This window comes from Cervus canadensis, chromosome 5, assembly GCF_019320065.1.
Source record: "Cervus canadensis isolate Bull #8, Minnesota chromosome 5, ASM1932006v1, whole genome shotgun sequence".
Classification (NCBI taxonomy): domain Eukaryota; kingdom Metazoa; phylum Chordata; class Mammalia; order Artiodactyla; family Cervidae; genus Cervus; species Cervus canadensis.
In genome coordinates, this window is record NC_057390.1 from 74,190,902 (window position 1) to 74,203,421 (window position 12,520).

Sequence of the window (12,520 nt, forward strand, 5' to 3'; positions counted from 1 at the left end):
AGAAGTCCCACCCCACCAGAAACCAGGGCAAGGTTGACCAGAGCTCAGATAAGACTCCTTGTGGGCTGTGGTGCCTCTAACTTACCCCACTGGCCCTGAGGTCCAGCGACTTCCCTGGGGCAGGGGATGACTGAGGCCTGGAGCGTTCCTCCCAGGGCAGTGGGAAGGGGGACTTCAGGTTCCCTGCAATGTGGTTTGCGTTACTGCGGCTTCAGCCATGGAAAGGGCTCCTTGAGTCAGGCAGGAAGCAGAAAATATCAGATTTAGATTCCACATTCCATGCATTGTATGCAATTATCCACTGGAGCCACAGAGGGGCGTGTGGGACCCACAGAGGCAGAAAATGGGATTGCTCTCCGGACGGGCTCACTCTTTCATGGGGAACCAGCGGGATTCTTCGCAGGCGCTGGGTGCCAAGACCCCCTCAGTGCGCGCTCCAGAACCCTGGGGCCAGGGGTGAGGCGAGTCTGCCTGCAAGGCCCGGGTGACCGGCATGCCACTAGCTCTGGTGGGGGTGCGGGGTCCCCTTCTTTGCAGCTCCCACCTGTGCTTGCCCTGGAACGTGCATGTTTCTCTGCACCTTCCTGGGCTGCCTTCTCTGCAGGCTCAGCCTATCTCAGCTCCAACAGCTTTGTGACCTCACCTGTCAGGTCTCCAGCCGTCGACCCAAAGGCGGCCACCGGAGGCAGGACACAGACGCCATCACCCACCAAGCTTCGGCTCCCTGAAGACCTTCTGTGGACAAAGGGGAGTGAGCAGACAGTAGGAAGGAGCCAGAACCTTGAAGAGAGGACAGGAAAGGGGAAGCTGGAGACAGCAAGTCCACAGGCGCACTGTGGGAGCCCTGGGCCATGGTGTCCTTGTCACGAATAGCTCAGGGGCCTCCACAGGGCCCCAAACAGAGGCCCAGTCCAGTAGATAGCTGTCGAATGAATGAATGAATGAATGAAAAGGTCATGAGGAGATAGGAGAGTGGCTTTGTGAGGAACTCTGACTAGTAGCAGAAGCAGAGAGACCTGTCATTTTAGTTGCTGAACATTAGAGCAACACAGGCTTCCCAGGTGGCACTAGTGGAAACAACCCGCCTACCAATGCAGGAGACGTAAGAGACCTGGGTTCGATCCCTGGGTCATGAAGATCCCCTGGAGTAGAAAATGGCAACCCATTCCAGTATTCTTGCCTGGAAAATCCCATGGACAGAGGAGCCTGGTGGGCTACAGCCCATGGGGTCACAGAGTCCGACCTGACTGAAGCAACTTAGCAACACAAACACTTACGGGATTCGAAGTCACTGTGAGCCAGGCCCTGAGCTAAGTGTTTTACAGGTGGTTGCGAAGAGCTGGAACACTGGTAATTAGAGTTCCAGGGTGGTGCAGGAGGGGCAGGAGGCTGGCATTTTGGGAGAATGCAGTCCAGCAGAAGCCCCACCTCTTAGAGCCGGAGGGCAGGGAGCAGTATGGGGAAGGGGGTGTCATTAGGAAGGGAGGAAAGGAGGAGATGGTGCCTGGAGAGTGGGCGGGGGGCAGGGAGGTGGTTAGCAGCTCTCTGAGAGGGACACTTTGGGAGACAGAGACCCTCTTTGTGACCAAACTTTAGGCTCCTCTGAGCCCTCCTCTCAACTGGGCCTTTGGCCTTGCTGCCTGCCCTGTCTCTGGCCTGCCCAGCCCAGTCTCAGCAAGAATCCTGCTAAGTCAGTTGAGAAAGGCTCTCTCCCTTTGATACCTGATCACCCTTGGTATCTGATCAAGTTCCTCACCTCCCACCCGTTGATGTCTAAGCCCTTAGCCTGCCTTCAGGCTAGAGTTCAGCAAGGATCCTCACCCTTGGTTACCTGTGCCTCCATCACTGACCTCCCCCTGGCCCCTGGCTCCAGTCCCACTGTCCTTGGTGTATTCAGGGCTGAGACTGAACTCTCTCCCCATTGGGAAAGTCTTGACTCCTGTTGCAACAGTCTTGAATAAAGTCTTCCTTACAATTTTAACAGGCGGAAGAAACCCAGTTCTCAGGAGCTTTTGCTGGGAAGGGCCTGTTGGCCTCTTTAAGGAGAAAGCCCCTGGAAGGCCTCGGGGGCGGGGGCTGTCCGACTGCTGTTTCTTTAGATCATCTCGCACGGAGGTCTCGGTTTTATCTTGTTTGATGGGTTCTCTGACCTCGTTTGACGCCGGAAACATCTCTCAGAGCATTCTTGGGACCCTGTGCACGGTTGGGTTGTCTCCCCAAAACGCTCCCCAAGGAAGCAGAACCGAATGATTTATCGTCCAGAAGCGGGACGCTTGGGGCACTCCTAAAAGTGAACGGGGCGCTGTCACTAACAACGCCGGGACATCAGACCCAAGCCAGGACGCGCGCGCCTCGGGATGCCTCGGGCCACTCGGGAGCGGGACGGGGGCGCGCTCGGCGAGGCCGGGGCCTCCAGCAGCCCCGAGCCCGCGCACGGTCCTCAGCCCTGAATCTCCACCCAGAATTCCAGAAGGGCCTGGAAAAGCACGGCCGCCTCCGGCCGAGCGCCGCGGCCACTAGGCGGCGGGCCAGGCCGGAGCCCGAGCCCGAGCCGGGGCGGGCTGGGCGCAGGGCGCGGGGCGCGGGGCGGGGACGCGGCGACGCCGGCGCCCGCGATCCCGTGATCGCACGCCCCGCCCGGAGCCCCTCGGCGTCATGCAGTCCCCGGCTGTGCTCGTCACCTCCAGGTGAGCCAGACCCGCGCCCCGGCCACATCTCGGGCCGTGTGGAGTCGGGAGGGCCCGGGAGCCGCGGCCCTAGGTGTCCCGGGCGGAGGAAGCGGCGGGTGCGGAGGATCCCGCCCGGCGCCCGGCGTCCCTAGCGCCGCTGGCCGTGGACCTGGGCTCGGCCGCTCCCTGGCCCTGCGGGAGAGGCCGCCCGCCCCCCTGCCCGGTTTTACAGATGGGGAAACTGTGGTCCCTAGAGGGTAACGAACTCATCCAAGACCTAGTGGAAGGCCTGGATCGGCCGATCCTGCGCGGTGGTCAAAGAAGGGGTTCTCCTCACCCCTTTCCCGCTGACTTGCCTTCCTTTCTTTTCCAAGATCTACTTAGGCATCCTGGCAGCGCTGACTGTGTGCCAGGCCCGGGGCCCGGTGAATCAGACCAGGCTCGGCCCGTCAGGGGAAACGGGCCGAGGACCGATGCTGAGCGGGGTAGGGGGTGGGGGCGGCTTCAGGTTGCCATGGGAACACAGGGCCGGGTGTAACCGGCTTCTGCGAGGTGGGGGTGCATGAGGCCAGGTCCTCCAGGGGAAGGGGAGGGGACAGGTGGCAGCTGCTCAAACAGGTAGCCCAGGAAAAGTGCAGTTACTGCAGAGGCCTCCAGAGGGTCCCTGGAGGCAGAGGACCCCTGGGTCAGGGTGAACCCACCCTGACCCAGGCCTGGGGGATTCAGTACAAGAGGGATGCTGAAGGCTGGGGTGGGCGTGGTTTTACCGTCTCCCCCTTTCTCACATTTGTCAAGTGACTCACTTTAAGTGTTTTCACACACTCTACCCTTGTTCCCCCTACACAAAATCTTAGGCTAAGACATCAATCTCTTACATAAATGAATGTAAAATTTTTCCGGCTGTAATTTGAACATCCTTGTGACTTCACGTCTGGGAAAGTATGATTCTTTAAGGTTCTGATGTCAGAACCTGCTTGGTCTCCTCTCCGTGGTGGCTGGTCGTGTCCTCGCTGGCAGAGGAGATTTCTCTAGTGCCACGTGAACCACCTTCTCTCGCTGAGCCTCAGTTTCCTTTTCTGCGGATAGGAGGTTTGAGGTTGGCAGGTGTGAGCAGGGCCAGCGGCAGACCAGTGGGGGTGTGACCTTGGAGCTGGGAGCCTGGGAAGGGGGTGAGGGGGCTTCCTTCTCTGCCCCACCTGAACAGGGCTTCTTAACAAATGCAGGTGCTGGTGGTGAAGGCCAGGTGAGCGGTTCTAGGATACTGTAGTGAACCACACACAGTCTCATGAGCTCTTGTGGGGCAGATGGATAATAGATAAATGTATGGTGTGCCAGGGGTGATAAATGATATAAAGGAAAATAAAGTGGTAGGGAAATGGGATGCTAGGAGGAATGCATGCTGTTTTATATGGTGTGGTCCAGGAGTGTCTTTCTGATAGAGAGTGGCAGCTGGGTAGATTCCTGACAAGGGAAAAAGAGATCTTAAGAAAGAGGGTACCAGGCAGAGGGGACAGCAGGAGCCAATGTCCTGGGGCAAGAGATGTTTGCACACCAGCCCGGAGGCCAGTGTGACTGCAGTGCAGTGAGCCAGCAGAGAGGTGGGTGATGTGGTGCAGAGTTTTACCACATCTGGGGGCTTGGAGGCAGGGGACAGTCAGGACAGGCTCCCCAGGCTGGGGTGAGGCTCTGGGCATGGTGGGACGTGCTTTGGACTCCAGAAAGGTCCTTTGGCTGCTGTGCTGAGTGGAAGGGAGGCGAGCAGGGTGCAGCGAGGAGACCATTCGGGAAACTCTGGGCAGTCATCCATGTGAGAGCTGATGCTGGCAGAGGGGCTTAGAAATGTTTGGGTTCTAGCTATATTTTGAAGATTGAGCTTTCAGGGGTTGCTGATGATTAGATGTGGGCCATGAGAGCAAGAAAGAGGAGTCAAGATTGACTACAAGACTTGTCTTGAGTTCCTAAAAGAGGGACATTGCAATGGACCAGCCCAGGAGACTATGGATGGAGCAGGTTTAGGAAGGTGAGAATCACCCTTAGTCTGGACATGTTCGTTAAGAAGCTTTCTGACAGCCAAGTGGAGATGGTCGGGCAGGCAGCTGGGAGGAGTGTGGCTTTGAGGGGATCAAGAGAGATCAGATCAGAGAGGAATGAGGGACCACTGGCTCATAGATGGGATTTAAAACCTTGGACATGTTTGAGATCCCTGGGGAAGGTGAGTGAGAGAAAAGGTCTAAGGTGGGCACTTGGGGCAGGATTGGGGACCATCCAGGGAAGCTGAGTAGGAGTGGCCAGGGAGATTGGAGAACTGAGAGAGAGAGCAGGGGTCCCAGAGCCTCGAGGAGCAGAGAGGGGCCATCAGATACCTCTGGAGTAAGAAGTGAGGGAGAATTAGCCTTTGGGACATCAAAGAGATCCAACCAGTCCATCCTAAAGCAGATCAGTCCTGAATATTCATTGGAAGGACTGATGCTGAAGCTGAAACTCCAATACTTGGGCCACCTGATATGAAGAACTGACTCATTGGAAAAGACCCTGATGCTGGGAAAGATTGAAGGCGGGAAGAGAAGGGGACGACAGAGGATGAGATGGTGGGATGGCATCACCGACTCAATGGATATGAGTTTGAGTTAAGCTCCGGGAGTTGGTGATGGACAAGGAAGCCTGGCGTGCTGCAGTCCATGGGGTCACAAAGAGTTGGACACGACTGAGCGGCTAAACTGAACTGAACACGGAGGTCACTAGTGACCTGGGCATGGGCTGTTTCGGTTGCAGGATGAGAACAAAAGACTGGTTAGAAAAAGTTCAAGGTCAGAGAGGAGAGGAACCCGAGACGCCATTCTCTTGAGAAGTTTTGCTGGAAGGGGGAGCAGAAGTGGAGCAGTAGCTCGCGGGGGAGATTGGGTGGAAGGACAGCTTCGGTTTGTCAGAGAAGTGGGAGTGATCCAGTAAGGAGGGGACATTGATGGCACAGAGAAGACAGAAGACTTGACGTCCTTGAGTAGGTGAGGGGTTGTCTCAGGTAGGAGCCAGCCAGTTTGTCCACAATAGCAGGGGAGGCAGACGCAGGCCAGGTGTGGGTGCGAAGGGATGTGCTTGGAAGTTCTCCCACCGCTTCTCTTTTTTCAGTACACAGGAAGCAGGGTTGTGGGGAGAGAGCAGGTCCTGGGGCTTCGCGGATTTAGGCGACTTGGACTCAGTGCGGCGGGGGCGGGGGAGGGTCCTGGGAGCAGTACCTGCGTCATCTGGTGGCTGGTTAGACATGCAGACTCTCAGGCCTTGCTGGATCAGCCTCTGTGTGTTGACAAGATCACTGGGGGAACTGGGAAGGCACGTCACAGTTCGGGAAGTTTGGTCGGGTATAGGTGGGCAGACTACACCCATGGGCCAAAGCCTACCCCCCACTCACTTTTTAAATCAGTTTATGTACCGTCTGTGGCTGCTTTCGATCTACAGTGGCTGAGTTGGGTCTGGTTGTAATGGAGACCCTATGGCCTGCAAAACCAAAAATATTTACTATCTGGCCCTTCACAAAAAAAGTTTCCCTGGGCGCCTGAGGAAAGTGGGAGACAGAGTGGATTAGGCTCATGGGCATGAGAGTCCCCTGGGGGGCTTGTTAACGTGAGGATTGATTTAGCAGAGCCTGGATCTGCCTTTCTCACTAGCTCCCAGGTGGGGCTCATGCGGCGAGGACCACACTTGGAGAATCCCCTAGATTGAGACCAAGCTGGGGTTGCCCGGCCCAGCACCGCAGCTTGCCGGTTGTGGCCATGAATTTCAAGTGGGACCGGTCAACACGTCTAACTGCAGTGCAGGAGACTTGGGGTTTGTTCCCGGGGTCAGGAAGATCCCCTGGAGAAGGGAGTGGCAACCCCCTCCAGTATTCCTGCCTGGAGAATCCCATGGACAGAGGAGCCTAGTGGGCTACAGTCCGTAAGGAGTTGGACACGACTGAGCCACTAACATTTTAGTCAGCGTGTCTGCGTGTTTAGCCCAGTGGTCTGCCACTGCCAGACTCTGGTGCCCAGGACATGGAGAACTGGTGGATTTAGGGGAATGGGCAGGGGACCTGAGTCTGTGATCCCAGCCGTGGGGCAGGGCCTCTCGACTGGGGCGGCACGACAGGACAAGGGGTACAGTGGAAATGGGGGGGGGGGGGCGGGTCATGGATGGAAGCCCCGAGAAACTGTCTGGTGTGGTGTTCCGAGACGGAGCAGTAAGCAGGGCTGTTAGGAGGTGCGGGTCAGCAGGGAGGCAGGGGGCAGCCTGCAGTGAACCCTGGCTCCACCTCTGACCCGCTGAGCCCGAGTGCTGGTGAGTCCCTTTTGCGTTTGCTTCCCTGTAGCTCAAACGGTAAAAATCTGCCTGCAATGCAGGAGAACAGGGTTCAATCCCTGGGTCGGGAAGATCCTCTGGAAAAGGAAATGGCAATCTACTCCAGTATTCTTGCCTGGAGAATCCCATAAACAGAGGAACCTGGCAGGCTGCAGCCCGTGGGGTTGCAAAAAGTCGGACACGACTGAGCAACTAACATACTTCCTGACTTTGGGCTTCCCTGATAGCTCAGCTGGTAAAGAATCTGCCTGCAATGTGGGAGACCCTGGTTCGATCCCTGGGTTGGGAAGATCCCCTGGAGAAGGGAAGGGCTACCCACTCCAGTATTCTGGCCTGGAGAATTCCATGGACTGTATAGCCCATGGGGTCGCAAAGAGTCGGACATGCCTGAGCGATCAGAACACTCCCAGACCTGAAGCGGGTCTCAGCGGCGGTGTCCCTCTGTAGGGCCGCGGGAGCACCTTCGACAGGTGAGGTCCCCACGGCAGAGCCCGCGGGGGTACTCTAGCCTTTAGTCCCCTCTGCTCTCCTGTGCCCGCCACACTGTCACAGCGCCGGGAGCGGAGGGTCTTAGCGCCCGGTGGGAAGACCGGGACGCTAGTCTGGTTATTGGCCAAAGGAAAGGAGGCTGATCGTTTGCTTTTCCAAGTGGCACGTGAATGCTGAACTTAACACCCACCTGAAGGGAGGTTCGCCCCGGCCTTTCTCAGTGATGCGTGCTTTCACTTTCTTTCACTATACCAGCAGTTCCCAGTCTTTTTGGTACCAGGGACCGGTTTTGTGGAAGACAGTTTTTCCAGGGATTCGGGGTGGGGGTGGGGGTGGGTGGGGATGGTTTGGGGATGATTCGGTCTCATTACATTTGTTACATTTTTATTGTGCTGCCCCCTGATCGATAGGAGGCAGAGCTCAGGCGGTAATGTGAGCCACGGGAAGCGGCTGTAAATACAGTTGAAGCTTCCCTCCCTTGCAGGCTGCTCACCTCCTGTTGTGCGGGCAGGTTCCTAACCTGGACCAATAACCATCTGTGGTCCAGGGTTGGGGACCCCTGCCTTCCACCCCGTGAAAATGCCCGTGGGTGTAGAGGTTTGTACATTTGGTAGTAGGTGACTGTATGGTGGGTTGTCCTCTCAGCTGGTGACAGATGGCATCGTGGTATGGTGTCACTTGCCCAGTGTGGAAAGGGGGTGGAGACCTGTGTGGAAGGAGTGCAGGGGGCAGGGTGTCACATGTCGGATTGGGGCAGAGTTCCGGGGCAGGGAACAGCCATGTCCCAGCTGCCGCCCTGGCAGCCCAACCCTTCGGGCCCTCCCCTTTCTTGTCTTCTGAAAGTCCTGCCCTGCAGAGGGTAGGTCTGGACTCTGATAACGCTGTGTCCAGCGTGTCCTGTCATAGGTGTTTGTGTGGTTTATGTTTAAACCAGGTTTAAACATGGTTTATGTTTAAACTATGCACAGGTCTCCATGATACCCTCACCCAGAATGAGGACTACATTTAGCCTTTTTTCTCACCTCAGGGAAAACATTTCATAACTTCTTTGCTCAATGTGCGATTCATTGCATTTGTGTAGCATTTAAAAATTCTCAAAAGAACTGTAACGTTTTGCCAAGTATCCACTCAAAGCCTGCGTTAGTCATTCAGTCGTGTCTGAGTCTTTGCAAACCCATGGACAAATGCCCGCCAGACTCCTCTGTCCATGGGATTTCAAAGGCAAGAATACTGGAGTGGGTTGCCAATTCCTTCTCCGGGGCATCTTCCCGATCCAGAGATCGAACTCAAGTCTCCTGCATTGCAGGCAGATTCTTTACCATCGGAGCAAAGAATCTGCTGTTTCCAGGGGCCCCGTCTTCTCTGCTGTCACCTGTTTTCCTGCTGGGAACAGGCCTTTGTTCTTGAGGGACCCACAGGCAGGGCCCTGACCTGGGAAGCCAGGCTTCAGGAGGGGCTGGCTTGTGGCGGGGGGCGGGTAGCCTGGAGTTGGACCCCTGAGGACTTGCCCAGCAGAGCGGCCTTGCACCCAGGCCCACGGGATCCCTGAGGCCTTGGCAGCATTTCGCTCGAGAAGCCTGCGGACTTGAACCTGACCTTGCTCTGCCTTCTCTCCCTCTGGCAGGCGAGTTCAGAATGTCCACACGGGCCTGGACCTGAGCGTGCCACAGCACCAGGAGGTGCGGGGCAAGATGATGTCGGGGCACGTGGAGTACCAGATCCTGGTGGTCACCCGGCTGGCTGCGTTCAAGTCGGCCAAGCACAGGCCCGAGGACGTCGTCCAGTTCTTGGTGAGCTGGGGGCTCTGGCAGGGTGCTCCCCAGGGCGCCTAGGGTCCAGGGGTCCCAGGAGACAAACACGCCTCCCACCAGGGTGCAGGTAGCAGCAGGGCGTGAGCAATGCTCTAGCCAACCCTCAATCGGAGGATGCCAGAGTGCGTTGGCAGTAAGGACACCAGTGAATCAGATGCTGACAGTCTGTGGGGAGACGGACCTGTGAAGAGACAGGAGCCCAAGGGGAGGGGCGCAGGGGCTGTGGGGTTGTCGAGAGGGGGCACCTGAGCCATCCTAGGGGAAGGGTTCAGAGGGAGGACAGGGCTGAGCTGTGGTGTGAAGAGCAGGTGGAGCCGTCAGCATTAAGGCGGATGCGACACTCCCTTGGTCTCTCCCCTTCAATCTACAGCCAGTAAAACACCCACCGCAGTCCCGCACATCTGTCCATCTAGAGGTGGGCCGATCGGAACGCACAGAGGAGGCGGAGCTGGGGGAATAGTAGAGGCGGTGTGTGCAGTCATGGATCCCCAGCCCTGGGGGCCAAGCCCACAGCCCCCGGGACCCAGTGGCATCAGGGAGGCAGCGCACACACCTCCAGCCTCCTGGCCTCATCAGCTGCCTGCAGCCACAGGGACTGGGCAGCAGGGCCTGCCACCCCTTCTTCCCTCCAGGTGCGGGGCTGGCCCACAGCTCTCGCCTCCCTACCCCCCAACCACAGTGGGGGCATCCCTAAACCTGACAACCCCGGACACAGCATAAGTGCAGGTGGCCTCAGCCCCACCCGCTCCCATGGGAGGCCGAGCCTGTGACACAGCGGAAGGGCCCGTCACCCCCGTGTCCTAGGCAGTGATGGCAGCAAGGCGTCAGCAGCCATCGAGGCACAAGCAGTGACGACAGGGGCACCAGGCCACACCTCCAGCAGGGGCATTGGAGGGCTGGAAGGTGCCAGCCTTCTAGTATAACTAGAAGCAGTGCAGTTCAGTTCAGTCACTCAGCCGTGTCCGATTCTTTGTGACCCCATGGACCGCAGCACGCCAGGCCTCCCTGTCCATCACCAACTCCCGGAGTTTACCCAAACTCATGTCCATTGAGTCAGTGATGCATCCACCATCTCATCCTCTGTCGTCCCCTTCTCCTGCCCTCAAGCTTTGCCAGCATCAGGGTCTTTTCCAGTGAGTCAGTTCTTCGTTATCAGGTGGCCAAAGTATTGGAGCTTCAGCTTCAGCATCAGTCCTTCCAGTGAATTTTCAGGACTGATCTCCTTTAGGATGGACTGGTTGGATCTCCTTACAGTCCAAGGGACTCTCAAGAGTCTCCAACACTATGGTTCAGAAGCATCAGTTCTTCGGCGCTCAGGCTTCTTTATGGTTCACCTCTCACATTCATACATGACTACTGGAAAAACCATAGCTTTGGCCAGATGGACCTTTGTCAGCAAAGTAATGTCTCTGCTTTTTAATATGCTGTCTATGTTTCTCATAGCTTTTCTTTCGAGGAGCAAGTCTTTTAATTTCATGGCTGCAGTCACCATCTGCAGTGCTTTGGGAACGCAAAAAAAAAAAAACCCAAAAGCTTGTGCTGTGGCGCCCCCTGCTGGAAAAAAAGAAAAGACTCTCACTTGACTTGTTAGAAATCAAATTTTAAAAAATGAGAAAGCTTTATCTAAAGAAGAAAGACATGCTTCAATGTCCCAGCAGAGGAAGAACTCATCGAGGACCATGAAGAAGAACAGTAACACTGGCACAAAAAGAAAATGATGATTCTCTAGAAACCAAATTTAAAGTCCCAGAACAGTGCAGCCTGATAGAGAATTCGAAACAACTTTCATGAAGAAGCTCAACAAGCAACAAGAAAACTCAGAACTCAGGAATGAAGTTAATGAGCAGAAGATATACTTTCCCAAAGAGATTGAAACTCTAAAAAAGAACCAAGCAGAAATTCTGAATCTGAAGGACTCAGTAAGTGAGATGAAGAATACATACATTAGAAAGGATTAGAAGTAGAGAAGCCCGTATGAAGTGAGAATTAGCAAGTTTAAAGATAAAAGTCTAGAAATGATACAGTTAGAAGAGGAAGGGAATTAAGATTCAAAAGAACAGAGGGAAAATTCTACAAGAACTATCCAAATCTTTTAGGAGGGCAACCTTAGGATATTGGGTGTCCCAGAAGCAGGAGAGAGAGAGAGAGAGAGAGAGAGAAGTGAGCAGAGAGTTTATTTAAAGAAATGATAGTGGAGAACATCTCTCAAACCAGGGAAGGGAATTGGGTGTACAAGTTCATGAAGCCAAGAGAACACCTGATTGCCTCCGCAAAAAGGTGTTGCTAGTGGTAAAGAATCCGCCTGCCAATGCAGGAGATGCAAGAGATGCAGATTCGATCCTTGGGTTGGGAAGATTCCCTGGAGGAGGAAATGACACCCTACTCCAGTATTCTTGCCTGGGAAATGCCATGGGCAGAGGAACCTGGAAGGCTATATAGTCCGTGGGGCTGTAAAGAGTCAGACACAACTGAGCGACTAACACTTCACATACTAGATTCTAAGAGATAAGAAGTTATGGCACAGTTTTTTTGATTAGGAGACATTCAGCACATCCTGGAAAGTGTCTGAAGAGTGTGATTTTTTTCATTTGCTTCTTAAACAGACTCTTGGTGAGAACCAAGGTGCAGCGTGATAGCAGGTAGGAGCTGCTTTGTTCCACTGGGTGGGGTCAAATCTGGTTTGACCCCAGTGGAGCTTAGCGCACCCACGTTTTTCAGAGATGGGAGCAAAGAAGAGCTATCTGAGACCCAAGTCCCTGGGCAAGACAGAGAGGCGTCACTCGGGGGGCCCGTGAGAGGCCCCGGCTGACAGCGCTGGGTCCTGGCTGGCCTTCCCAGCCAGGGTGTGTGGGGACACCTCTGACCCCTCCAAGGTCACACCCGTGCCACTTTCTCCTGACCAGTGATACCTTTGCCCTGTGGGTAGCTGGGTGCAGGGGTGTCCATGCAGGGAGTTGCCTCTCAAACATTTTGAACCACCTGTGGGAGCCAAGCATGCATTTACACCCTATGAGATCTGGGGGTGTATCCCCAAACCTGAACTTTCTTTGAAGTTTCATGATTTAGCTTTAAAAAAGAATGAGCATTTTGTTTTCTGTTCCTCAAAAGGAGTGGCAGCCCTTGCTTTGGAGCACTGGTGAGTGTGGGCCCGGGATGGGGTGGTACCCCAGGCTGTCCATGGTACCCCCAGCGCCCTGGAGACCCACAGCTGGCTCCCAG

At 55.5% G+C, this 12,520-nt stretch overlaps 1 protein-coding gene across 3 annotated transcripts in view; it reads left to right on the forward strand.

Annotated features, from left to right (window-relative positions):
• The window catches only part of HS1BP3 (HCLS1 binding protein 3), a 47,069-nt gene that overhangs the window by 9,657 nt on the left and 24,892 nt on the right, over positions 1-12,520 (forward strand). For 2 of the 3 annotated variants that reach the window (XM_043469286.1, XM_043469288.1), the window contains exon 2: positions 9,115-9,280. In XM_043469286.1, coding sequence (XP_043325221.1) covers positions 9,115-9,280 — 166 coding nt within the window. Of the gene's footprint in view, positions 1-2,531; positions 2,688-9,114; positions 9,281-12,520 lie in introns of those variants that run through there. The other variant, XM_043469285.1, reaches the window with a different exon arrangement.